This window comes from Silurus meridionalis, chromosome 2 (genome assembly GCF_014805685.1).
Source record: "Silurus meridionalis isolate SWU-2019-XX chromosome 2, ASM1480568v1, whole genome shotgun sequence".
Lineage (NCBI taxonomy): Eukaryota > Metazoa > Chordata > Actinopteri > Siluriformes > Siluridae > Silurus > Silurus meridionalis.
In genome coordinates, this window is record NC_060885.1 from 18,228,576 (window position 1) to 18,254,830 (window position 26,255).

At 38.4% G+C, this 26,255-nt stretch overlaps 1 protein-coding gene across 2 annotated transcripts in view; it reads left to right on the forward strand.

Annotated features, from left to right (window-relative positions):
- The first annotated feature begins 204 nt into the window (after nt 1–204).
- The window catches only part of prkg1a (protein kinase cGMP-dependent 1a), a 72,508-nt gene continuing 46,457 nt past the window's right edge, over nt 205–26,255 (forward strand). Inside the window, exons 1-3 of one of the 2 annotated variants that reach the window (XM_046834131.1) lie at nt 205–885; nt 14,677–14,843; nt 25,637–25,750. In XM_046834131.1, coding sequence (XP_046690087.1) covers nt 629–885; nt 14,677–14,843; nt 25,637–25,750 — 538 coding nt within the window. In that variant the 5' untranslated portion in view covers nt 205–628. Of the gene's footprint in view, nt 886–9,679; nt 10,328–14,676; nt 14,844–25,636; nt 25,751–26,255 lie in introns of those variants that run through there. The other variant, XM_046834123.1, reaches the window with a different exon arrangement.

A 26,255-nucleotide genomic window follows, 5' to 3' on the forward strand; every position in this document is an offset into this window, starting at 1 on the left:
TTGAAAGAATGTAACAAGTCTGACATTTATGTTATCTCTTTCTTTATATTTTTAAATCCAGCAATTAGTAGTTCATGCACATAACACTCTGTTGACCATGTTGTCTAATTGCTAATGCAAAATTTTGACTTTGAGTCAACGTTCAAATGTATTTTAGCCCGCACAACCCAATTCATAACAGTCGAGTCGAGTTACACTCCGCTACGTCATTCTGTCGCACCACGTGACACACGAGAGCTCTGAGTTGTTCTATCTCGACGTTGAGAGTGAGGGGTTTGCAGTAATTCCGGATTTGCTCCATCTCGGAAATGAATGAATAAATCACAGACGGCTGCGATCCTTCTCTCCTTCCGTGCTTCCCGCGCGCACGCGCGCGTGTGCGTGTGTGTGTGTATGTGTGTGTAAAGTGACGGGGCGGAAGAGGGGCTGGAATTGCTCTGTGGATGAGAGGTGATCATCATCATCATCCTCATCAGCGCCCTGAGTCTCCGAGTTCACTTGGACCAGCGACCAGGATTCCGGAGTTCAAAAGTAAGCTGTCGTCCGGCGCGCGCGCACCCTTCATTGTCGCCTGCGTTGCGATTGAACTTTTGGAGCGCCTCAAAAGGGGGGAAAAAAGAAACGAAAAATGAGCGACCTAGAGGAAGACTTTGCCAAGATCTTGCTTCTGAAGGAGGAGAGAATCCAGGAGCTGGAAAGGCGCCTGGCGGAGCGTGAGGATGAAATCCAGGAGCTGAAGCGGAAGCTGCACAAGTGTCAGTCCGTGTTACCGAGCGCGCAAGTGATAGAGCCGAGGACACGGCGCGCGCAGGGCATTTCAGCCGAACCGCAAACGCACCAGGATTTAAGCAGACAAAGCTTCCAGAAATACGCCAAATCAGACAGGTGAGCCTTCTGAACTGTCACAAAACAACCAAATGATCCAAATAGCAATAATGCGGTGATGTGATGAGTTTAGGCACCTGAATTTATGTTTCAATGCACATTTTCTACACCTTTACTTGTGCTACAGTCTTTCTGGTATGAATGAATAGTGCACTTCTTTCATTCTCATTCGCTGATGATGACCGCGCATCTTTCTGTGCAAGGGGAAATAAAGAAGGTGGTGGTGGTTTATGTGTGTGTGTGTGTGTGTGTGTGTGTGTGTGGGATGGAGGGGTTCGGGGGCTGAGAGGAAGAAAGAGAGTCTATAATTGATCCAAACCATCATCGTGTTCCCAGCGGGCGGCGAGCACAGGAAGCTTCGTACATTATCGGCTTTTAGGGTCTAAACGCGCAGCGCCCGAGAGCTTGTCTGAGGATATTTAATACCCCATTAGAAAGTGCTCTGTTTGACCATATGTTCAACTCCCTTCCTCCAGTTCCTGGCCTAATTTCTTTTTTTTTTTTTTGTAAACCACACGTTTACTTTCCTTGAAAATGTGCATTAATGACAATCTGACAGAAGTGCATACACTGGATGGAACGGCATAACACTTGAAAACAAACAAACAAAACAAACAAAACAAACAAGAACTGCTGAATATATATATATATCTTTGTAACTTTGTATTGAACTTATTGCAAATTAAAGACCACACACCTACCAGATACATAACAGATACATATAGATTTACCAAGCTGTATAAATTGTAAAAGAAAATGACCAATTGGTATCTGAATGTCTGCTGGAATTCAATGTTTGTTCAAATATAGGCCTAGATGACTGTAAGTTCTTGGATTCTAATAAAACCCGAGCCATTTTTATGCCATGGTGTCCTCAGACACGCGTCAAAAGGTATTAGAGGGGTTTAGGCTAATGTCAGATAAGATCTGTTCACATAGACTGTTATAGCAAGCGGAGAAACAATTCAAATAACTCAAGCCATGAAACAAAAATACCTCTGGTAGAGAACACTTATCCTCTTGCAGTGGCTGACACACAGGTGTTTTTGTACTCGAGAGTGGCACTGTAGTGATTTAATACTGCAGACTTTTCCCAGGCTTTTTGTTTTTATTGTTATTGTTATTTTTAGGATTGTTGTTGTTTTCTTGCTTAATAACATATACCACAAGAGGGCAGCAACCCCATATTGTATTGTTTTTGATCGCTCAAGCTGGAAGGGGATGAAGCAGGTAAAATTCAGAGAATGTAAACTATTTTATTCCCACAATAAAAAAAAATATATTGTTCAGGTAAATGAGTCAACACTATAAGCATCTAAAAAAGCCCAATAACAAATGTATGCCTCACTTAATGAGATAAATATTTATATTAGACATGCTGTTTCTTTGTTTAAACCACAAAATCCTAACTAGTTCTGCATCAGGGTTTTTCCAGTTCACTCATACAGTCACATCTTGTTTTAAAAATTATCTAACTGGTGCTGTAGAGTGCTAGATTTTTTCTACTGGAGCCTATACTTGAAAAGACAGAAAGACAGAAAACATCTTTAGTCCTGACAAGGCCGGCCAAACTTTGTCCAAACTCTGAAAGAATTTTAAGAATCAACAGTTATAAAAAACAGAAGGTCACAAGATGTCCGAAAAACAGCTGTATTCCTAAAATACATTTTTAGAGCATTTACGTACCCTAATGGTACTGAAACGTAATATAGCAATAAAAATCTATGAATGTATCTGTGATGAATAGGTTCCTAATGTGATAATTTGGGAGAGGACATGACCTGATTGTTTTTACTGGATTACTATGTGCTGAGTCACATGTGACACTACAGACAAAATAAAGAATGCCTGATGCACGACGCATGGTGGGTTCTCTGAGAGCATAGAGACTGGACACCAATGTCCTAGCCAAAAATACTCAATGCTTTATGCCAAGTCAAGTAACATTATGAAAGCTACATATTTCTTTTATTCTTCATTTGAACCTTTCATTTCCACAAAATCTTTTTAGCGTTCAGAGCACACCAATTTACCACACTGGGCTTATCTGTATTGCTTAATTGTTTAGATTAAGCAGTTGGGTGTTTAGTTGCTTAGCAATGGCAAAAAGATAGACTCTACTGTAATTGGTCCCTAGTTATAGAGATATCCCAAGGTGCTGTCTAATCTGGGCCTTGCTGTTTGTTCAGTTGTCAGTGAAATCAGGGGTCAGACCCAGAACACTGGCTGTTGTGGGTCTGTGGCACCAGAGAACAGCAACGCTCATCATATTACAACAGATTCCCTTACCATCGATCCATAGAGGAAGAGCCATGCAAGAAGAGTTTGTAGAGGTGAAATTTAAAGCCTGGGTGAGGCCTTCTGAAGGGCAGCTAGAGAACTAATCTATCTATCTATCTATCTATCTATCTATCTATCTATCTATCTATCTATCTATCTATCTATCTATCTATCTATCTATCTATCTATCTATAATGTGTCTATGCATACACTATATATATATATATATATATATATATATATATATATATATATATATATATATATATATATATATATATAAATAATCACACACACAAGCAGTACGGATTTACTTTCCTCTAAAAATAACTCAACATACAGCCATTATCAAAATAGCTGGCAAAAAAAGTGACTACAAGTGACCCTAAGTGATAACAGCTGTACATCGTTTAACTATGCACACGTCGTATTCATCATGTTCATGTTTTTGTCTGCGTGACAGTACCTACAAATTTGTGTATCTTGTATTATAGCAGTTAATATTTGGTGCTTTCAGTATAATTCTCTCATACTGACCACTGGATGGCACCCAATGGTAAAGAACTCTCTGAGGATTTATACATTAGAATTGTTGCTCTCTACAAAGATGGCCTAGACTATAAAAAGATCAGTAACACCCTGAAACTGAGTCACAGTACAGTGGCCATGGTTATGCAGAGGTTTTCCAAGATGTTTTTCACTCGGAACAGGCCTCGCAAGGGTCGATCAAAGAAGTTGAGTCCTCATGCTGTGCTTCAGAAGCTGGGTTAAAAAAGAAAGACGCTTGAGTTCTGCCATCATTGCTTTACAGGTTGCAGAATCAGATCGTCGTACTTGTCAGTGCTCAGACCATACGCTGAACACTGCAACAAGTCGGTTTGCTGAAGCTGGCTGACAAAAAAGCACACAAACAGTTTGTAGAAGACAACTTGTCCAAGAGCTTGAATCACTGGAACCACGTCCTGTGGTGAGATGAGACTACGATAAACTTGTTTGGCTCAGATGGTGTCCAGCATGTGTGGCTACACCCTGCTGAGGAGCACCAAGAAAATTGGGTCTTGAATACAGTCAAGCATTGTGATGGTGATGTTTTCCAACATATTAACAATCCCAAACACACCACCAAGATAACAGCTGCCTTGCTGAGGAAGCTGAAGATGAAACTGATGGAGTGGCCAATTATGTTTCCAGACCTGACCCCTATTGAGCACCCTTGGGGCATCCTTAAGTGAACGGTGGAGAAGTGCCATATGTCTAACATCCAGCAGCTTTCTGATGTCATTATGGATGAGTGGAAGAGGTTTCCAGCAACAACCTGTGCAGCTCTGGTAAATTCCATGCCCAGGAGGACAAACTATTGACACCTAGCACACAGTTTTTATATGTTTACTTAAGGTGTACTCACTTTTGTTGCTGGTTATTAACGCAATAATGGCTGTATGTTTAAGTTATTTTTTAGAGGACAGTAAATCTGTACTACTATACAAGCTGCACATTGACAATTCTAAAATATATCCAAGTTTCATTTTTATAGTATTGTCCCTTTGAGAAGATGTGAGGGGTGTACTATATATATATAGTTTGTTCCTCATTAATGTACACATAGCACTGACAGAAAAACACAGAATTGTTGACATTTTTGCAGATTTATTAAAAAAGAAAAACTGAAATATCAAATGGTTCTAAGTATTCAAACCCTTTGCTGTGACACTCATATGTTTAACTTAGGTGCTATCCATTTCTTCTGATCATCCTTGAGATGGTTCTACACCTTCATTTGAGTCCAGCTGTGTTTGATTATACTGATTGGACTTGATTAGGAAAGCCACACACCTGTCTATATAAGACCTTACAGGTCACAATGCATGTCAGAGCAAATGAGAATCATGAGGTCAAAGGAACTGCCTGAAGAGCTTAGAGACAGAATTGTGGCAAGGCACAGATCACAAGGTTACAAAAAAATTCTGCTGCACTTAATGTTTCTAAAAGCAACAGTGGCCTCCATAATCCTTAAATGGAAGATGTTTGGCCAAACTGAGCTATCAGGGTAGAAGAGCCTTGGTGAGAGAGGTAAAGAAGAACCCAAAGATCACTGTGGCTGAGCTCCAGAGATGCAGTCGGGAGATGGGAGAAAGTTGTAGAAAGTCAACCATCACTGCAGCCCTCCACCAGTCAGGGCTTTATGGCAGAGTGGCCCGAAGGAAGCCTTTCCTCAGTGCAAGACACATGAAAGCCTGCATGGAGTTTGCTAAAAAACACCTGATGGACTCCAAGATGGTGAGAAATAAGACTGGGCCGAAGGTTTACATTCCAACAAGACAATGACCCTAAGCACACAGCTAAAATAAGGAAGGAGTGGCTTCACAACAACTCCATGACTGTTCTTGAATGGCCCAGCCAGAGCCCTGACTTAAACCCAATTGAGCATCTCTGGAGAGACCTAAAAATGACTGTCCACCAACGTTTACCATCCAACCTGACAGAACTGGAAAGGATCTGCAAGGAGGAATGGCAGAGGATCCCCAAATCCAGGTGTAAAAAACTTGTTGCATCTTTCCCAAAAGACTCATGGCTGTATTAAATCAAAAGGGTGCTCCTACTAAATACTAAGCAAAGGGTCTGAATACTTAGGACCATGTGATATTTCAGTTTTTCTTTTTTAATAAATCTGCAACAATGTCAAAAATTCTGTGTTTATCTGTCAATATGGGGTGCTATGTGTACGTTAATGAGAAGAAAATTTAACTTAAATGATTTTAGCAAATGGCTGCAATATAACAAAAAGTGAAAAATTTAAGAGGGTCTGAATACTTTCCATACCCACTGTATACCAGAGGCTGTGCATTTGGTACCTGGGCCTTCAGTGGGGACTTACCCAACTTAATCCAGCTCCTAACAACACCACTATCACGTCACAATTATAGAAACCATCAACACTATACAAAAACGCAATATAACAAGGTGTGGCATTACAGAGAGAGAGGAATTTCACATATGGAGGCTAAATACAATTTTACTAAAGCAAGCTCCAAACCTCTACACTACAACCCCAACTGTGGATCACATTATATGGAGCAGTTCAGAATCAATATTTGTCTAATAACATGACAAAAACATTTTTTAAATAAAATACAACCTACTCACCAGAGATGCATACTTATAATTTGCAGCGCTCCTCAGAGGCTGTAAGCCAGTGGTACCGCTTGTTGGCACTGGTCTGGAAGTGGCAAACAAACCCTTTTCCGTGCTGAGACAAGCTAGCTATCATCGGGGTTGGTTTAGTTTTTCTTAAAAATAGATTTTTAAGAATGTCCGAGACCAAATCAATTTATCTTCCTCCGTCAGCCATTGTAGGCATAAAAAAGTCTAACTCAGATGTATTCATGTGTGCAGAGCGCTACAGCCGTGTTTTGCCAGTCGAACTTGGCTGTAACAGTTTCCCTCTGACCAACCAATAAGGGGATAGAAAAATGCGGATACTATTTTGGGCCAGCTAGCTGGTGCTGTAAGACAAATTTTAAATCTGATTGGTTAAAGAAACAGACCCTTTGCTAATATAGTTTAAGGTACATTGGCCAGCACTACAGATTCTGAAGGCCCTGGGCATATTAGATTGACATGGCAGCACATAGAGGCTGAAATCTGATTAGACAAAAAAAAAATTTAACATCCACATACACATACTGGAAGCAGTGCAGCCAAGAGAAATGCTACGAAATGAAGAGAATAGACTGTTGGGAATAAATTATTACAATTTTATGAATAAAATTTTTTTTTAATTTAGGTTGTAAATGTAGGTCAGTGCTTCTAATAGTGTTTAGGCGAGCAGAGAAAGCTTTGCTGGTCCTGACGGCCCACCACTAATATATATACAGCTCTTTTGAGGTCCCACTACATTTTTACATTTTACTCTCCACAACCATTTAATGAAAATGTATGTAAATTTATGCAATTAATGTTCATCTCATTAGTAACACCTAGAAGCTAATAGTCGATGACTGTAAAAACATAGCTAAGACAGCTAAATCTCAAATCTTTCTTGTACAGAAAGCCACATAAATAATAGGGTCAGAGGTGTTTTAGCACCAACAGCATGAATCCATTGTCCCAGTCTGCCTTGTGTAAACAGTCCAGGCTGCTGAAGGTTGTATAATTGTGTGGGTAGTGTTTTATGGTACACTGGGGCTCATTATTACCAACCACTCAATCACTCAACACTCACTCACTTGAAAGTCACAGCTTATTTGGGGTTTGTTGGTGACCATTATGCATGCCTTCATGGCCACAATATACAATCTCTAAAATTTCCCACATGTAAATGTCCCATGTCATAAAGCAAAAGTCACCCTAGTCTGGTTTCATGAAAGTGAAAATGAGTTTAATGTTCCTTGGTGGCCTTCCCAGTGACTGGATCTAAGTCCAGTTGCACAATATATGTCAACATGGACCAGTATCTCAAAGGCATGGAATGAACTCCATGCCACAACTATGGTTGTTTTTTTTAGAGGGGCCCTATCCATATATACATATGTGTGTGTGTGTGTGTGTGTGTGTGTGTGTGTGTGTGTGTGTGTGTGTGAGAGAGAGAGAGAGAGAGAGAGAGAGAGAGAGAGAACCTTTTTTTTTTTTTTTTTCCTTCCCTGATAAGTCTCTCATGGCATCTGGATGTTCTCATGTACTGTGAAAATCTTTTAACATTCTTTAGTTTGTAAAACACATACCAGCTATTCCTGAACCTTATTGTATACCTATGACTAAACAAACAAGCACACACACACACACACACACACACACACACACACACACACACACACACACACAGTGTAACACTAACAGTGCCACTATCACATAATAGAAGGTTTATATTCCAGTGTTTATATTTTATATTTCTAGAGATATTAAATAAATATCTCTATCCTATCCCAGGGATTTGTTTGTTCTGTGGTACTGCACATATTGGTCAGTTTTTCAGTCACTACTTTTGAAACTCCTAAGTGAAACACTTCAAAGAAAAAAAATCCATAAATAAACAATGCATGGAGTTTTAGGATTTAGAGTTGAAAACCTCTATACTCATCCATCTCTGTAAAGACATATAAAACATCTAAAAGGAAATGACTGTTCACATAGTTTGTACACCAGAGGGTGCCTTGGGCCTTTGTGTCACAGATACCATTTTCACATCTCACTCTTCAGTAACTTCTAGACAGAATGCGTATTCTATTAAAAGCCAAAACTATGGTGTTCCATATTAAAAAAAAAAAATTAAAACATTAATATTAATGTTCTTAAAAATCTTTTGTTTGATTTATTTTATAGAGCAGTATATAATTCACTTTAAAATTGACTTCAAGTCAGGAATCCCTTCCATTGGTAAAACATTTAAACAGACTCTTTCAAATCACAGCACACCTTCATTGTATAATAATAATCAATGAATTCCAACAATGTGCACATCAGTTAAAGAGTGTAGAGTCATATTTTTTGGATTCCATACTTTCGAATCACAAATACCAAACAAGATGTGTAAAGTAAAGAAACATCTTGTAGGATCCTCATCATACTCTATCCACCCAAACATTGTCACAGTTTTAGAACATAATGCAAGTACACATAATGAAAGATTTTTGGGTAAATTACAAACATTACATATATGTTATCTCATGTCAAATTTTACTAGAAATCTTTTTTGGCAAAACCTGTTTTGACAGTTTCACTACCACATTTTCTGAAATGTAGTTTTTTAAAAACTCCTTATGTTTTGCCCAACTTGTCACATGTTGCATATTATGGCATGCACCACATCAAATTGTTCGCTGAACTAGCTATAGGTTTGTTAATGTGTTTTTATGATTTACATGCCTTTATAAACCTTCAAACCAGACTTACTACCCTGGAAAGGCATCAAATCACAGTACACCTTAAAATTTCCTTAAAACAGTTTTTCTCTTTCTCTACTTGGAGCCAGACATATCAGTTTCTAGGTGACCTGCATTCATGATGATTTTACTCCTATTAGAAAGACAATAGAAAGGCCCAGATTATTGATTATTGTTTGACTGGAAATGTTCAGGTGTATGAAGATTGTCCTGGTTAAACAATGAGAAAGCAAATACAATAACATGTTTTCTTTTGTTCATGCAAAATTATGCTGAAATGAAGTATGCAAATTAATGCATATAGGCCATCGGTCTCATTTGTATACATGCATGCAAATTAGAAAAAGTTTTGATTATAAAAATAAAGAAAGCAATAAAGCAAGCAAGAAAGCAAGAAAGAAAGAAAGAAAGAAAGAAAGAATTTAAGGATATTAGCAGTAAACTAGCAAACGTTGATCAGGGATCTGTTTCCTGGAAGTGTTCATGCAGTCCATGCCTTTATTAGAAACTGTTGGGAGGGACACGGAAAATCGGCCAGTGATGTATTTAGCATGCCCCAGTTATCAAGAACCCACAAACGTCATAATTGCACTATTGCACTACTATAAAGACACACGAGGTCGCTATGGTAACCTGTTGACGTACTATTTTAAACCCTAGCAAGTATGGAGTTAGTTGTAGCTGAGGAATCCTTGGCGTGAGGAGTCCCGCGCTGTGTGACGCACGCGAGGTAGAGGGGAGCTGTCACTCCAGCGCGAGGACACTCCACATTCTCCAGCACGGATGCGCGCGCGCTGTGCGCTTCTTTCATTTATCTCGTCGCTCGCAACGACACCCTTTTTTTTTATCTTTATTATTATTTTTTACATTTAAAAAAATGCTGCTGACGTAGGCTTCAGAAACAAGCGCGTTTGTTTCAGAGCTGTTAAACTGGGAGAAAGTTAGAAAAGTGGGAGAAAGACAGAGCGCGCGTGAAGCATGGGCACTTTGCGGGACCTGCAGTACGCGCTACAGGAGAAGATCGAGGAGCTGAGGCAGAGAGATGCGCTCATTGATGAACTGGAGCTTGAGCTGGACCAGAAAGACGAGCTCATTCAAAAACTGCAGAACGAGTTGGATAAATACCGCTCGGTAATCCGGCCAGCCACTCAGCGCGTGCACAAAGAAAACGAACTGCAGGAGCAGCAGCGCACCAAGAGGCAGGCGATCTCCGCCGAGCCGACCGCCTTCGACATCCACGACCTGAACCATGTAACGCTACCTTTCTACCCCAAGAGTTCACAGTAGGTTCAGGTTCTTCAATTTTCTTTCATTTGGATTCTGTGTGTTTTGTTGTACTCCATGCCAAGGATGTAAATAAGCAGTATAATGCGCATACTAATATGGGGAATCCCATGTCTTGCACATTTTAGTCTTTCCCTTGCTGTAACACACCCCCTTTAACTCTGAAAGGGCTGATAATTAGCTGATAATTCAACCAGGCTTGATTGGAGAGGTGAAAACATTTGGGGGACAAGGAGATCAGCTTTGGGAAACATGGATGCTGATTAGTCTGTCATTTAAAACTTGTTTCTTGTGATTTATGATTGTGGCATGCTGGAGCAAAGCATTTTAGAAATACTGTAAGAAGGCCAATTTAAAATGCACTCTCAGTTCATCTAAACTCAAATGTAAACCCTGTGCCCTGGATTTTAAAAAAGGTCTGTTTCTTTAAGCTGTTGATTCAGACTGTTGAATATTAACAGAGCATGCTGTATAAGGAAGACATTTCCATGGCAGTTCACTTCGGCTGTCACATAAATACATTTACACAGCTGGTAGATCAGAAATAAGTCCAACAAAAAAACACAATGTTCCAGTTTACTGGTCAGCTCAGTGGGCTAGCAGTTCCTGATTGCCAAAAGGACTTGAATATGCAGATGCCTATTTTGCCTAATGAAGAGATCATTTGGTTATCAAAGTAGTGGTATGAAAATTAATGCTGTGCTATGCTTTCTGGTGGCATTCTAGCTTTTCCATCACAACATTTTTAAAAAGTAAATTGTTAAATTAGAAATTAAAGTTAATGTTTAATCATTTAGTAAGCTATGAACAGTAAAGAAGTGATAAAGAAACGTCTGCTTGTTGTAGGTTGTGAAAGTTGCAAGATTCAGACAGCTGTTGATTTGCATACACGCTCTTGTGAAATGGATCTCTCTAATGCAATTTGCATCCAGGGAACGGAAAACAGGGGAAGTTTTGTCTTCTAGTGTGGGAAATGCAACACGGCTGCAACACGTCACTTCTTACTCATTTATACAGAGGCAGTGAGTTTAGAAGATATGAATTTAAGTCCAAATAACTTGTATAATGGGTGGTTGAAAAAAGGGACAATTTAGTTGTTTTGTAAACAGAAATGAATTCTTGCTTTATGTCATTTGTAGCCAAATGAATAACCAATACCTGACAAAATATGTAAATACCTACTATCATCTGCATAGGTATCTAAAATTCTGGTGAATTTTAGTCATTTACACAGTTACACCATGGCAGATGTATTCGTATCATAATCTGCTATTCTGTAGAGATTGTAATTTGCTGTGATAACTCATTTATCTTACATTTTTGATCTTACATAACTTTAAATAGTATCAGTATTCCTACTGTTATTTTTCCAATTTGAAAAATAAGAATCATCAAATATGCAAAGTTTTTTTTTTTGTCAACTACAGCTGGTTCAACAATGGTGCAAGCACATTAATATTCAATAAATATTATATATTACTTGCACTGTGTCTTTTCCTGTCATTTCTAACAGCTATGTACAGTAGATGCTGGTTTTCTTCTTCATGCAGATGACTTTTTTCATGTCTGAAACTTCTGTCAGGGGTAAACTAGTTTCTGGATGAAATAACTTTGCACTTGTTCTTGTATGTAATCTCGTTTTGTCAGCAAAAACCTTGCCAATGTCTGTGACCAAAAAAATAAATAAAAAGATTATAAAATGAATCCCAATTTCAGGAGTTTAGGAATTGCATTGCTTCTTTAAGATTATTTCAGGATGGACTGCAATGTTTTTAAACAGCTTGGTGTTATAAAAGTGTTATGTTTAATGATCAATAATAATCATTCTTTGTGTGTTATGAGTCAAATCTATTAATTTGAAAGTGTGTTAATCAGTTTAGTGGTATGAAGCAGTCTCTCTCTTTCTTTCAGCTTCTCCCATTAGGGGTCGCCACAGCGGATCATCCGCATGTTTGATTTGGCACATGTTTTTACGCTGGATGCCCTTCCTAACGCAACCCTCCCCATTTATCCGGGCTTGGGGCCAGCACTAAGAGTGGCTGGGGTTGGTTCCCTGACTGGGGATTAAACTCGGGCCGCAGTGGTGAGATCACCGCATCCTAACCACTAGACCACCAGTGGTATGAAGCAGTAAAATAATGAAATAAGTTTTTTTTACCCGGATCTATAGAAATTCACTGACTTGATGTTTAAAGCAGATAAAATAGTTCATAGTCACTCAGGCTTTTTTGGCTTTTAACTGACCCTGAATTAGTCATTGAAGTAAACTATATCTGTGTGCTCTCTGACACATTTATTCTTTGCTTTCCTTTACCGGTGTCTTTCTTTTGTCTTTCTTGTCACTGTCTGTGTTTCTCCATCACTTCAAAGGTTTTTGCCATTTAAGGAAAGTAGTCTGTGTTTGTTCCTGCAGACCTGTAGGATATGAATCTCTTCATACTAAAGGAAAGAAGTAAAAACCACAAGTCAAACAGAAAAAGAAGTGTAGAGTGTGTTAAGAAGGGCAATCCACTGGAAACTCCAGGGCTCATTTGCTGTAAATGAGGCCAGTACTGTGCTCCTCCTTTGGGTATAAATCTGACAGTTTCTCTGACTATACCTTCTCTAATTATAGCACTTGCCCCTTAAAGGCCCAAGAACCAAGAGCAAAGTAATATCTTTTTTCCAGTCAAAGAAATAAAACCTACTTATTCATGATTTTTCAAACACAAGGAAACTCCATATATGTTAGGTTTTCTTCCACTGCTTTAAATGTGAAGTATGTTTGCAATTAGCATTTTTTTTATTTTGGTTGTTGGTATACACTAGTTAATGTTAAGTTAATAGTTCAAATTAGATTGTAATTCTGAGTTGTTGTTTTTTTATTGATAATGCAATAAGAAGTGATTGTAATGGTCATAAATGATAATATAAATAACCCTGCAGTTTTAGAATATTTTTGTTAATTATTGTAGATGGTAGGTTTTTCACGCCTAGATAAAATAAGAAATAAAAATATACTTAATCATAGCAAGTGATTTTTCTCCATTACTGTCTGGTGTATAACCTAAATATTGTACTCTCTCTGCTCTTTGGAACACAAAAAACAAACAAACAACAAAAAACAGGTTTTTTTTTTTTTTTTTTTTAATTATTTTCAAATTGAATAAATGTAAAACAATATTTGGGGCAGGGTTTTTTTTTTTTTTTTTGCATTAGCTGAGCAAACTGAATAAAAGATGTCAGAGCATGAGGATGTCCAAACATGTTGGTAAAAAGGAAAGTACCCACTAGGATGAATCATTCAGAGTTTATAATGGACACTGTTTTTCTTCATCGGTGCGGCAAACCTGTGGAATGTAAACAATATGCGGTGAATGGGAGAGTTTGTGTGTTTTAGCAGCTAAATCTAACATGTGCCACATTTACATGATCTTGATGAAATAAAGGCCAGCTTCTTTCTCTTTGCTCTTTGATAGTGGAATAAATAGTGAAATATTGATGAATGCTTTGCATGCCCTAGGCTGTGTCTGGTGTTACACAGCTTCTCTTTTTCAGTAATCATGTTAGTATGGCTTATATTCAGGGGCTATCAGAGCTAAGCTCTCCTGTCTTTCACAGATAATAAGATATCAATATAAAGTTTTGTTTTTGAAATCCATGTGAGATTAGTAGCTGGTAACAAATATTTTAAGGCAGATTTTTAAGTACCTTCTGTGGGACTAACAACAGCATCTCCAGCAAGAGTAATACACTGACTCGTATTGTTTAGTCGCCTAGTGATTGATATTTGACATATCATATATAATCTGTATTTTTGAGCTATTTCATTTTTTTTAACTAAATAAAACACTCTGCATTTAAGAGTTTTGAATGAGTTTATACACAATTGCTGTTTAAATAAAATGACGAGTGGTTTTTGTTTATTATAGGCTTTAGAGTGAGGGTGCTTTCTGAGGTTATATGCAATTCAAACTAAAATCATATCTCTGATGATAATATTTCATGTCTGCTTTTTTCTTGGAGAGAAAGGTTACATTGCATATTCATTATCTGAGATGATTTCTTTTTAATCATGAGCTGTTGTGCAGATGACTGTACTGTGAAAAAGGCAGTGTGATGATGGAAATCTAATCAATCCTCCTCTGTGTTCTGATATGGTACAATTCTGGATAAGGATAAGGCACCTTATCAAATCACATGTCTCCTGTTGGAATTGCATTTGTTTTTTGTTCAAATAAACTCTCCTGATTTGAGCCAAAAAAGTATGACCAGAGATGAGCTGTGACAACTCATTGCTGGTCATAATAACATACTGATTTGTATGCTGTTTCTCTGCTTGACTTCATTTTAATATTGCTTTACACAGGTCTAAGGACTTGATCAAAGAAGCCATCTTAGACAATGACTTCATGAAGAACCTGGAGCTGTCCCAAATCCAGGAGATAGTGGACTGCATGTATCCAGTTGAATATGGGAAAGACAGCTGCATTATTAAAGAAGGCGACGTGGGGTCGCTTGTCTATGTAATGGAAGGTAAGGGACTGTTTTGGTTCTAAAATAGATTTAAACACAAAGCAGTTTGGTATATGATTTATTAATTCTTATATTTGAACCCTATATTTATCAGCCATTCTTAGACTTGCACATTTAGACATGTTACATTTACAGCATTTGATATTAGCCTTATATAGAGCGACCTACAATTATCTCATTCATACAAATGAGCAGTTGAGGGTTAAGAACCTTGCTCAAGGGCCGAGCAGTGACAGATTAGTAGTGCTAGGATTTGAATGAACAAACTTCTGATTAGAAGTCCAACATTATAACCACTACACCTTCTCTACAATGCAGTGCAGGTGCAAGCTTCCAGGATCCTCACATGCAGCACACAATCTATACACATTACATATTAGAATAATCACAATCACTACTTGACTTGTTCCTATTTAAATTTAAAGGACCTGTTATGGGTTACAGACACACATCCCTGTCTAAAATCATGGCTTTTATATTACTGAATTAAAGATTTTTTAATGTGAAGCTAGTATGTATCACATTGCTGGTTGAGACAAGTGAGCCTATATGGTCTGTGAAGTTTAAAATATATGGTATAAGTGAATGTTTCACGTTTTATTATCACAAGCACAAGTGTTGTAACTACATACAGTGAAATTTGTGTGCTAGAGATGCACAGTACTACAGAGATACAGTGCAAAAATGATAATAACCAGTACAAAGCATTTAACAAACTGTAAACATTGAACACAGACATGTGTGGACATGCAGTGATTACATAAGGTGTTTGGGTGTGGACATGCGGTGATTACATAAAGTGTTTGGTTTATCCCTTCATGGACAAAAGGCAGGTTTTTGGCAGGGGAATATGCACAAGCTATGTGTTGCTTGTCTGGGAGCTGAACATTCTAGGTTGGTTCTCAAGGGAGCTGACTGCGCAGATTGCACTCGCAAGAAAATACGAACACTCCGCTCCTGGAAAGCACTCTGAGTAGGGTGCTCCCGCTCCCCGCGGTTCTGGCTCTGCTTTTGCTGAGGCAAAGCGGCATTCAAGGACTTGGGACTCACAAGTGGAGAGGGGTTGGAGACTGGCTCGTCCCTTTCGCCTCCCTCACCTTCTGGGTCCAGCGCCTGATTGCAAGGTTTAGAAGAACGCCTTTTGGTGGTTTCCTTCCTTTGCAAGGAGAGCTCCGCCTCTTTTTCTCTGAGGAGGGGAGGTGGAGGTCTGCGAGACCCCTTAAAAACTACACCTCAGACAGTCCTTTTGGAGGAGCTCCTAGAGGTAGTTACCCGTGCCGTAGCCAAGCTCGAGAAAGATTGGCCGGCCAATCAGCAGAAGGCTTGTCCACCTAGTAAGCATGATAAGCGCTTTCTGCAACCCGCGTGACTGCCTCTGCACCAGGGCCTGCCTTTCTTCCCAGACCTTTCTTCCCAGACACCGAGTTGTTCAGGTCGTGGGCTAGTCCTTATCCTTTCTCTATATTTAAATATATGGACTGAGATACTCTGGTTATGAAGCGAAGCCCGGGTTGAAGAAACGCTGGCTAGCTATCTCTCACTGGTTGATGATTTGCCTCTCAAAGCCCCAGCAATTCCCACCAAGCCCCTGAGAACCACCTTGGCACTGGTGAGCTAAGCTTATGTCTCAGCGGGTAAAGCTGCAGGCTCTCTGCACACCATGGCTGTGCTGCAGGCCTATCAAGCTGGTCTGCTGCAGGAGCTAGATGTAGGAGATGGCTCGGGTAGTCAGAAAGTCCATGAGCTCTGCTGTGCTATAGACCTAGCCTTAGTGCTACCAAAGAGACCGTTAAGGCCATTAGCTGGTCCATGGCCACCCTCGTCTCGACTGAGAAACACATTTGTCTCACACTGTCAGCTCTTTTTGGTGACACTGTTAATGCACTCGTGGACATGTTTCAGAAGGTTAAAAAGCATAAAAAGAAGGAGAAAATCAGAATATGTAGAGGGAGGAAGAGAAGGAAAAAGAAGAAAGAGAGAAAGGAAGAAAAGGAATGGCAAGTTTAAATTCAAATTGAACACAACCTAAATGAGAATCATCAAGAAATTTAAATTCACCTTAATAAAGGGGTTCGAGCTTAATCATGCATTTTAATAGTTGGTAGAATGGTTACTTGCATTGGCTTTGTTGCTAAACAAACGTCCGGATGTGGTTGACATAAGGAGATTCTTAAAGAGTCTGTTAGGAGGGAGTTAGATGTTCTGCCAGGTTCTTGTGAAGTTCAGAGTAGGAGAAGTTCTTGGAGGTAAAGCTTGCCGGAAGATCTGTCTCAAAGGGTTTGAGTCCTGTCTTGAATATAGGTTCTTAAGTGACAATTGGTGGGGGTTCAGGACATTTAAAGGTCCCCTAGCCACACCCATCTTTGGTGGAATGGCCAATGCCAGGCATGAACTTTTAAAGAAAAGTTTTTTTCATTTTGTGGCCTGCTTACATGTTTATGGTTGGTTTGGAGAACTTATGAAGAACTTAAGAAGAAAAGAGCAGATCATTTTGATGATAGGCATGAAAGAAAGAGTCAGCATTAAGGCAGAGATACATTAATATACTGGGACATAAGCCTTTAAAGTGTAACTTGTGTTAATACAGAATTATATTCTGGCATATTATATGCACCCTTGTTTGGAAAATAAAGAACAGATCATTTTGATATCAATTTTGATATCAAGCATAAAAAAAAGACAGCATCATGGCAGAGATACATTAATAAACCTTTAAAGTGTAATTATTGTTTAGACAGAGTTAAACACTGAGTTTATAGGACAAGGAGAAAATACATACAACATATGCATACGTCATATAGAATTTGGAACACTTCATTATTTATTAAATGACAGAAATGTCTTTTTGTGTGTGTGCTTGTGCCTACTGGAGCCGTGTTATCACTTGAATGCTGAATGCTGACAATGACTTTTGAGACTCAGGTTCAAGATGCTGACCTTGAAGCAGGTCTTGTCCCAAATCAGGTTCAAGGACAGGTTTGTGACCATAGATCTGAAGGATGCATACTTTAATGTATCCATCCTTCCAGCTCACAGGTTCCTGATGTTTGCTTTCGGGGCCGAAGCGTACCAATATCGGTACTGGCCCTGTCAAGGCTTTGGGGTGTCCACATTCTAAATTATATAGATGATTTGTTGATACTGGCTCAATCAGAGCAGCTGGCCATCTGGCATAGAGGTGTCACATTACCCACATCAAGGAACTGGGGTTAAGGCTGAATGGCAAAAAGAGTGTGTTTTCTCCATTACAGAGAACAGACGCATCCCTCACAGCCCTTAAATGAGGGAGATGCCCTCTCGAGGCAAGGGCCGAGGCCCAGGGAATAGTGACTCCACCCAGATGTGGTGAAGCAAATCTGGAAAGAATTTAAAAGAGCTAAGGTGGACCTGTTTGCAAATCAAGAGACAATGCACTGCCCCCCCCCTTTTTTCCTCTAACACCCCTCTAATCCTGGATGCCATGTACACCTTTCCCCCTGTCACACTGCTCCCGGGAGTTCTGGAGAGCATTCGCTGGGATGGAGTCCGTTTCCTGCTGGTGGCCGAGGCCTCGAGTATGACCTAGAGTGCCTGCATGGGACTTGGCTATTGTCTTGGAGGCCCTGTCAGAGCCTACCTTTGAGCCTTTGAACAAGGTGCCTTTGAGGTTCCTTACAATTAAGACAGTGTTACTCTTGGCCATCTCCTGTTTCAAGAGAGTAGGCGATTTTCAGGCCTTCTCTGTGGCCCATTCTATTCTGGAATTTACTCCAGGCTTGGCCAGTGCCTTCATCTTCCCTAAATCAGGGTATGTTCCTAATACCCTAAGTAAATAATAAGTGTGGCTGCCTCTAAGGCTTTGTCCTCTGGAGTTTTCCTCCAAGACATTTGCAACGCTGCAGGCTGGTCCACCTCACTGACCTTGACCTAGCCACGATCTCAATGCCATTTCTGGCCTCTCTGTCCTTCGCCCTAGCTGTGCCTATTCACAGTAGGCAGGGATTGGTCAGATGCAGCTGGAGTTCCTGAAGGGGAACATCTCTAGGTTACGTATGTAACCATTGCCCCCCTAAGGAAACTAGACGTTGTGTCTCTGTGTCGCTGGTTTCACTCCATGTGCTTTTTGATTCCTGGTCGTGACGTGCCGCATTTTCCATTGGACTGATTACACACGTGATTCAGAATATGGACAACCCAGAAGCATTCCCAAAGCGTTTTTGATGCAGTGTCTTATTCCCTCAGGAAAGCATGGTTACATCTGTAACCTGGAGACGTTTCTCCCCCCCATTTTGAATAGAAACGTCTGTATAAGTTCTCCCCTGTTTAGCTTTGTACTTTCATAAGAAAAGATGGATCAAATGTATTATCAGCGCAGGTTGTTTAATCACAGGTTGAGAGGATTCTTTGTTCCCTCTCTAGTGGGAAATGAAGTATACTTGGCTACATTTAAGGGACTTCATTGGCCACTTTTTGGAGTTGTGTGCTGTATTTTTTGATGTGAATTGAACTTTGCTATTTAGTTATACATTTACTGGAACACCAGGGTTCCCTGGTTTGATTTTGATCTTAGAATTCTGTGCATATTCAATACGTACAATTGGGTTTTTACCACATTCTCCCTGGTTTTCTTCCACCTAACAAAAACGTGCAATTGAGGGGATAATTTGCCCCTAGCTATAAAAAAAGTATTAATGAGTGTGTGCATGTGTGTACTTAGTGACCAGTAATGGACAGGTGCTTCTCCCTGGGCTTTATGTCTAACATTTCCATGATAGGCTCCAGATTCTTCACACTCCTGACCAGCTAGCCAAGCCTCACTGCATTTCATGACAGTTATTTATTAATACGTGTTCATAGACACGAATCAATAAATGTCACTGAGGTATTTCAATAGGAAGTATTTTTGGTGCCTCCACCAAAGTTTTCTTTCTGCCACTGGATACCAAAGAGGCAGTATTTTTTTTCTGTTTGTTATTGATTTTTTTTATCTTTAAGCACTATTACTCAACATTTAAGCAGGAGATTTTATTATGTTTTTATTGCTTTATATTCGGTAAGCTATTCACTATTATAAACCATTGTCAGTGGTTCCTTCCAGTCAAAATACAGTAAATATAGTTTCCCGGTTAATTAAGAGACACACACATTTATTACAGTATTACCCTAACCCTTAGCCTAACCCTTATAGTATATTTTCTTGGGTGGATGTTTATGTCAGATAGACAGTGTTCCAGTCTTTATAGCTTCTTTAGTAATAGAAAATGTGGTTGGTGTCCCTATTCCTTCCTTTGTAGATAAGCAGAGATAAACATATACTATATGATTATATTACACAAAAACTGCACTACACAAATAATTGTGTAATCTTGGCCATCACACACATGTTTTTCAAACATCCCACTTTAGATTTGTGAAATCGTACATGGTTCACTGAGACTGTGTCCTTGTCCATTAGTTTATTATATTTATGGTGGTCATTAAAACTTATCAATCAGATCTGAATCATTTGCCAGAATTAGGGCTAGACGAAAAGAGTGAATTGCATTTTAGCATTTCTACTTAATGTCTGAGTTAGGACAAAGAAAGAAAAGCAAGGACAATATAAATGGAAATGTATACCCTTCTTTGCAGTTTGGCTAAATAAGAAGCAATGTGTTGATATAAAAGGAATACAAGCTGAAAATTGTAAACATTAATCCATGATTTCTTTGTACAATTTATACTTATTTTGATTGTTTATTAGCAACATTTTCTGATTAGGAATATATTGATAGGATGAGAAATCTCTCAATTTTTTATAAAGTATTATTTATGTGTACAAAGAATAATGTACATGTATGTAGTGTACACAAGTTAAGTCTAAGTACAAATGTGGCTACTATAAATGCTACATAGTTTATTAAATACATATTATGTATAATGTATAATTTTAAATACATGTATAATTTTGTGGATATCTTACACTTATTTTATTATTGGAAATAAATAACTGCAATAACTGCAACAGAGTTATCATGATTTTATGGTTGATCATTTAACCCTATTGTGTTTTTATTATTATTACAAGAAGTGGGTCAGTGTGTGAAAGAAAACATGAATAGTTGTGTAAAGTAGAATGTTTCCTTTCTTGACTTGAAGAGTCATAACTTCCTGTGCATGGCTCAAAGGTCATGTTACTTATACATGACTTCCTGCTCCTTTGGATCATTAGTGCTGTGGGACACATTGTAAAAGAACACATTGTTTGACCTAAATTCTGACCCTGAACTTCCTATCGCCATTTCTGCAGGCCTTATTGGGGTGAAAGTGTGTGAGTATGAACACATCCTGTTAGCAACAGCTGGCCCACATCCTGTTAGCAACAATGTGTATATATGAGTTCATGAATAAGGCTTATGAGCAGCCAAGCTTAATCCAGCTGATATATACAGTGGATATACAATGTTTTCAGACTCCATTGTATTTTTTTTTTGTGACATGAAAATATAAATGAATCCAAGATAAATCATTTGAGAACTTTTTCCATCCTTAATGTAAAATTGCAACATATAAAAATTAAGTGGAAAAAGAACAAAAATATTTGAAAGAAAAATCAAAAAATTAAAAGTTTGGAAACACCTGGTCTTTTATAATTTTTTTGCATATTCCTTTTGTTTATATGCAACAAACTAGGTACTTTAACAGTATGAAGATTTACTTTCCAAACAAATATATAAATGAACAGAAACTTTATTTTATTGAAAAATCGTCCCTTAGCATGAATAACAGCCTTATACACTTGGCATCCAGACAGTGAGTTTCTCCAAATTCAGCTGAAATACTTTGCAATGCATCTTATACATTTTGCCAAAGGTGTTCTTCTCTAGTTGGATATGTCTTTCTGACTTAATCCAATTTATCAGTTCAATAGGATTTAGGTTTACTGTTTAGGGCAGGCAAGTCCCTGGAAGATAACACTCCAACCAACTGTTTGCTCTCTGAATAACACTTACAGAGCTTGGACGTATGCATTAGTCTACGCGGTATGCATTAGTCTACGGGGATTTAGTCTTGTATGGTGAAGTTCCAGCTTACTGCAGTCCAGTTAATGTCCAGTAAAATTGAAGTATGAAATGGTAGCCATGCTGGTTGAGTTTTCCTTTAAGCTGGAATGTCTCGAACCTTCTCTGATTTAAAACAATTTCAAACCATTAAGCTTCCATTTTCATGTTTGACTGTTGGTGTGATGCAGTCTGGCAAACTCTTCTTTCCTGTCCTCCGTCTTACATAAGCTAAATGTCAAACTTTCTTTTAGTCAGTCAATGTTCAATTTGTGTGTGTATTTGCCTTTTACCTAGTTTGTTGTATATAAAAAAAAGGAACGTGTCTCAAAAACAATAAAAAACTAGGTGTTTCCAATTTTTTTACAGCTACTGTACTAAAAGTTACGACAACCTGTTTGCATATATTGTTTAAATTTTACATTGATTAAATGATGCTCATCTTTGTTTTTCAACAATGTTAGAAGGTTTGTTTGGTTTTAGAAAAATCATCACCAAAAAAAAAAAAAAAAACAGTATACCCATTGTGCAGCATGGTGGTGACTTTAGACGTGCTTTTCTTCAGCCAAAACTGTGTTTTTTATCAGGACAAGGGGAATAATAAATAGCTATAAAATTCCAGACAATTTTTGTGCATAGCCTTCAGGTGCCGTGAGCTCACAATGAAAAGGAATTTAACCTTTCAGCACAACAATGACCAAAAGCATGCATTCTAATCAACAAAGGAGTGGCTTAACCAAAAGAAAAAAATCAATATTTTGCTGGAAGCGGGCTCTGCACAGGAGATGCCCGTACAATTTAAAGGATCTAGTTTTTGCAAGAAAAGTGATACAATATTGGCAAGTAAAGATATGCTGTACTGAGAGATTCTTATCCAACATGATAAAACCTTCGGCACTAAGATGATAGAGAGGTTTAATTAAACCAAAAGGCGCTTAAACGAAGTATCTGTTCAGGTGTGTGCACACTTATGCAACTAGATTATTGTAAGTTGCATTATTATTTTTACCTTTAAAAAAGTTATACTTTTTCACTTGAGGGTAAAAACAAGTCCTACCAGGATGTATGTTGCTAATAGCTATTTCTAGATTTGAATTATAACTTTGACTGATGGTTGATGGGATGGAATTGGAGAACATGCACTGAATATGAGTGAAATTTACCACACATAAAACGTCTCTAGGTAACGTACGTAACCCTGGTATGTAACCGGAAAAGCATGATGACACCGGTGTCCTGGAAAGACACAAATGTCCTGGAGAGATGTATGAAATTGAAGTATGAAAACTATCAACAATGTAGAACAGAACACCGGGTTAGCTTTTAGCTTCCTGGTGGAGCTTCAACAGATTGGAGTTGCTGTTTATCACAGTAGATATGAGCTTCGAACCAGAAAGACACAGCTTACATTTGACTTAAAAGTTTTTGTCTTTATACTTAACTAAAGTGAAATAATAAGCATATTTCCACTTTGAGAAACTCGTCTTGCTCTCCCCTCGATTCGCCATTACTGCCGCACAGACCTGAATAAACGGAGACACGCCCACAGCGCGTCTTCTTCGTGTTTACAGTGGTTTATCCACCAATCCTACAATGCGTCGCTGCTGTAAGCAAGTTAGGCTGTAGTCTACACTTCAGCCGAAATTAATTCATTTAAAAAAGTAACGGGTAACGCACCATACGGTAACAGTAACGAAGTGACTTTATTTTTAAAAGTACCACGTTACAGTATTAGTTACTAGTTACTAGTAACGCGTTACTGCCCAACACTGCCAGACACTAAGTGGCATCTTTTGTTATGACACTGCTCTCTGGTGAGAACACGTAGAGTTTTGTGTGAAAAACTTGTGTGTGTGGGTGGAGCCAATCGAAAAATCGTGTGTGTTCAGTAGCAGCTCATAACAGCGTTTTGGCTAAACAGGTCTACATTGTAGCCTCGAACAAAATACATTTTAAGAGGTTATCCAACTTGACCTATGTTATATCCTACTACCAAGTGATTTCACTTAGACTGTTATTGGTTACCATCTAATATGCAGTTGATACTTGACAACAGTCATACAGTGTACAGTAAAGCAGTTAAATTTTATATAGACACATTCAATGTATTATTAATGAAATAATTGGTTGTGTTTTTAGTCAAATTAAGATACCTGTGAACAGCTAAGTGGTACAGTAAACAGGCTGAGCCCATGATCCATGATTGTGTACCATCTAAAGAGGCAAGTAAATCCATTAAATATTGCCTAATATCTGTCAAATAGCAACAATAAAAAAGGTAATTCCAAAGAGGTCATTATTATTTAAAAATAATGAAAGAATATTCAAATTTTGAAGTCACTGCTTATTAAAAAATATTTTATATTGCGCTTTGTAACTTGCTAAACTGGGTAGTTTAATGTGTTATTTAGTGATACACTGGTGTAACCGTCTGGTGTGAAACTATTTTGATTGATTCTGCACTAAAATGTTAATCTGGTGTCAATATAAATTTGATTTATTTTACCCAAAGTGCCCTACTGACATATTTTATTATATAGATGCTTGGAATTTCTAATGACAACTCCTCCATTAACTGCTTTAGTTTGTACTGTAAAGGCTGAGCTACTGTAAGCACATCAGAAATTGGTATTGAGAATTTCTCAGGTTCCAGTATCATATTGAAAATAATAAAATTAGACTGGTGCAACCCTGGATTTAACGAAAAGGAGATTTAGGTTTTAGGAATGAAGTCAGTGTCCAGTCACCCATGACAGATGAAAGCTATTTCAGGTCAAAGATAGATGGATTTCTTCCTATCTGCTCAGTTAACCTAGGATTATGTCCTTATTCTCCCTAGATTTTATGAGTCTTTTAATGGTGCTTTTTAAATAGCCAATTTCGACTCATTTTCTTTGACTATATAGATCATGGAAATGCTGTCCTTCAGCAGTCAAAGATGTCTATTATACTGTGTTTACAAAATGTTCACGAATAGTAGTTTATGATTCACTTGTGCTCACTGACGGATCATAATTTCAAAATGAAAAAGAAATTACACATTTATTTACCTTATAATATTGTAATTTTGTCATAGTGTGCTTTTACATTAAATAACCCACACTTGTTTCATTTTGACAATGACAAACACAGTGACATTTGAACATATTTGTGTTTATGGAACACTACTGAAAGGTTGCTTTTATCTGTTTGGCTGCTGATAGAATCTCTGACAGAAGGTGGTAGATAGATAGATAGATAGATAGATAGAGAGAGAGAGAGAGAGAGAGAGAGAGAGAGAGAGAGAGAGAGAGAGAGAGGTGAATTTGAAGTGAAAGTTGTTTAACAGAAAGTGTGTTTGGCTCTGAAATGGAGCATGGTGCAAACACATCTGCCACTGCTCACGTGCATGTGCGGAGTCTTAGCCATGAAAGTGTGATCACACATCACAAACATGCAATCATTCTCCCATTGTGAGCTTCCTCAGCAGGCTAACCATTCATATTCCTTTTCACAATGTTAAGTCCTGTTATTCTTTTGTCTTGGCACAAGGTTATTTTTGTTTGTTTCGTTTTTTTGTCGAGGCTTGTAGCAAATCCTATAACCTATGCCACCATAAAAAACATAAGAGGGAGAATTTTATAAGAATCATGAGCCAATGCATTTATTCAGTTCATGATTGATAAGAAATTGTCAGGGATTCATTGAAATACATTTTCTGATAAATAGCACAGTGTGATACATGTGGCTTTATGTGTGCATAATCCTCTTTAACCTGAACTTGATTTCTTACAGATGGCAAAGTGGAGGTAACAAAAGAAGACTTGAAGCTGTGCACTATGGGGCCTGGAAAAGTGTTTGGAGAGCTTGCTATCCTTTATAATTGCACGCGAACAGCCACAGTGAAGAGTGAGTACACAAACACACACGCATGCTTGCACGCACGCACGCGCACACGCGTACACACACACACACACACACACACACACACACACACACACACACACACACAGTAACAGTTCTGTGTTGAGACTTGTGGCCATTTGCCTGTTATCATGTAGTGAGGTGCATGTAAATGAGTTCTTTGACAGTATTGTTCTTTTTGCTAGATTAAAATGACCCCAGCCACACTGACATACGGGATACTTATTATTACTTTAACCAAAGGAAGCTCTATGCTCAAACCGGTCTTTGAAGTAGCACAAGCTTTATTTCATGCCTGTCTGCTTTCTAATATGTGCACCAACTACAAGTAAAACTGACTTTTACAAATGTTAATAAACCCTATTTATTTTCCTATACTTCACTAAACCTTTGGGTAGAATCTGAGTAAGATCTGCAGTAACAACACAGTCGGTCTGAAAGAAAGTTTTTTGTCAATTGCAAAATATGTGACTGTTGATAGATAAGTGCA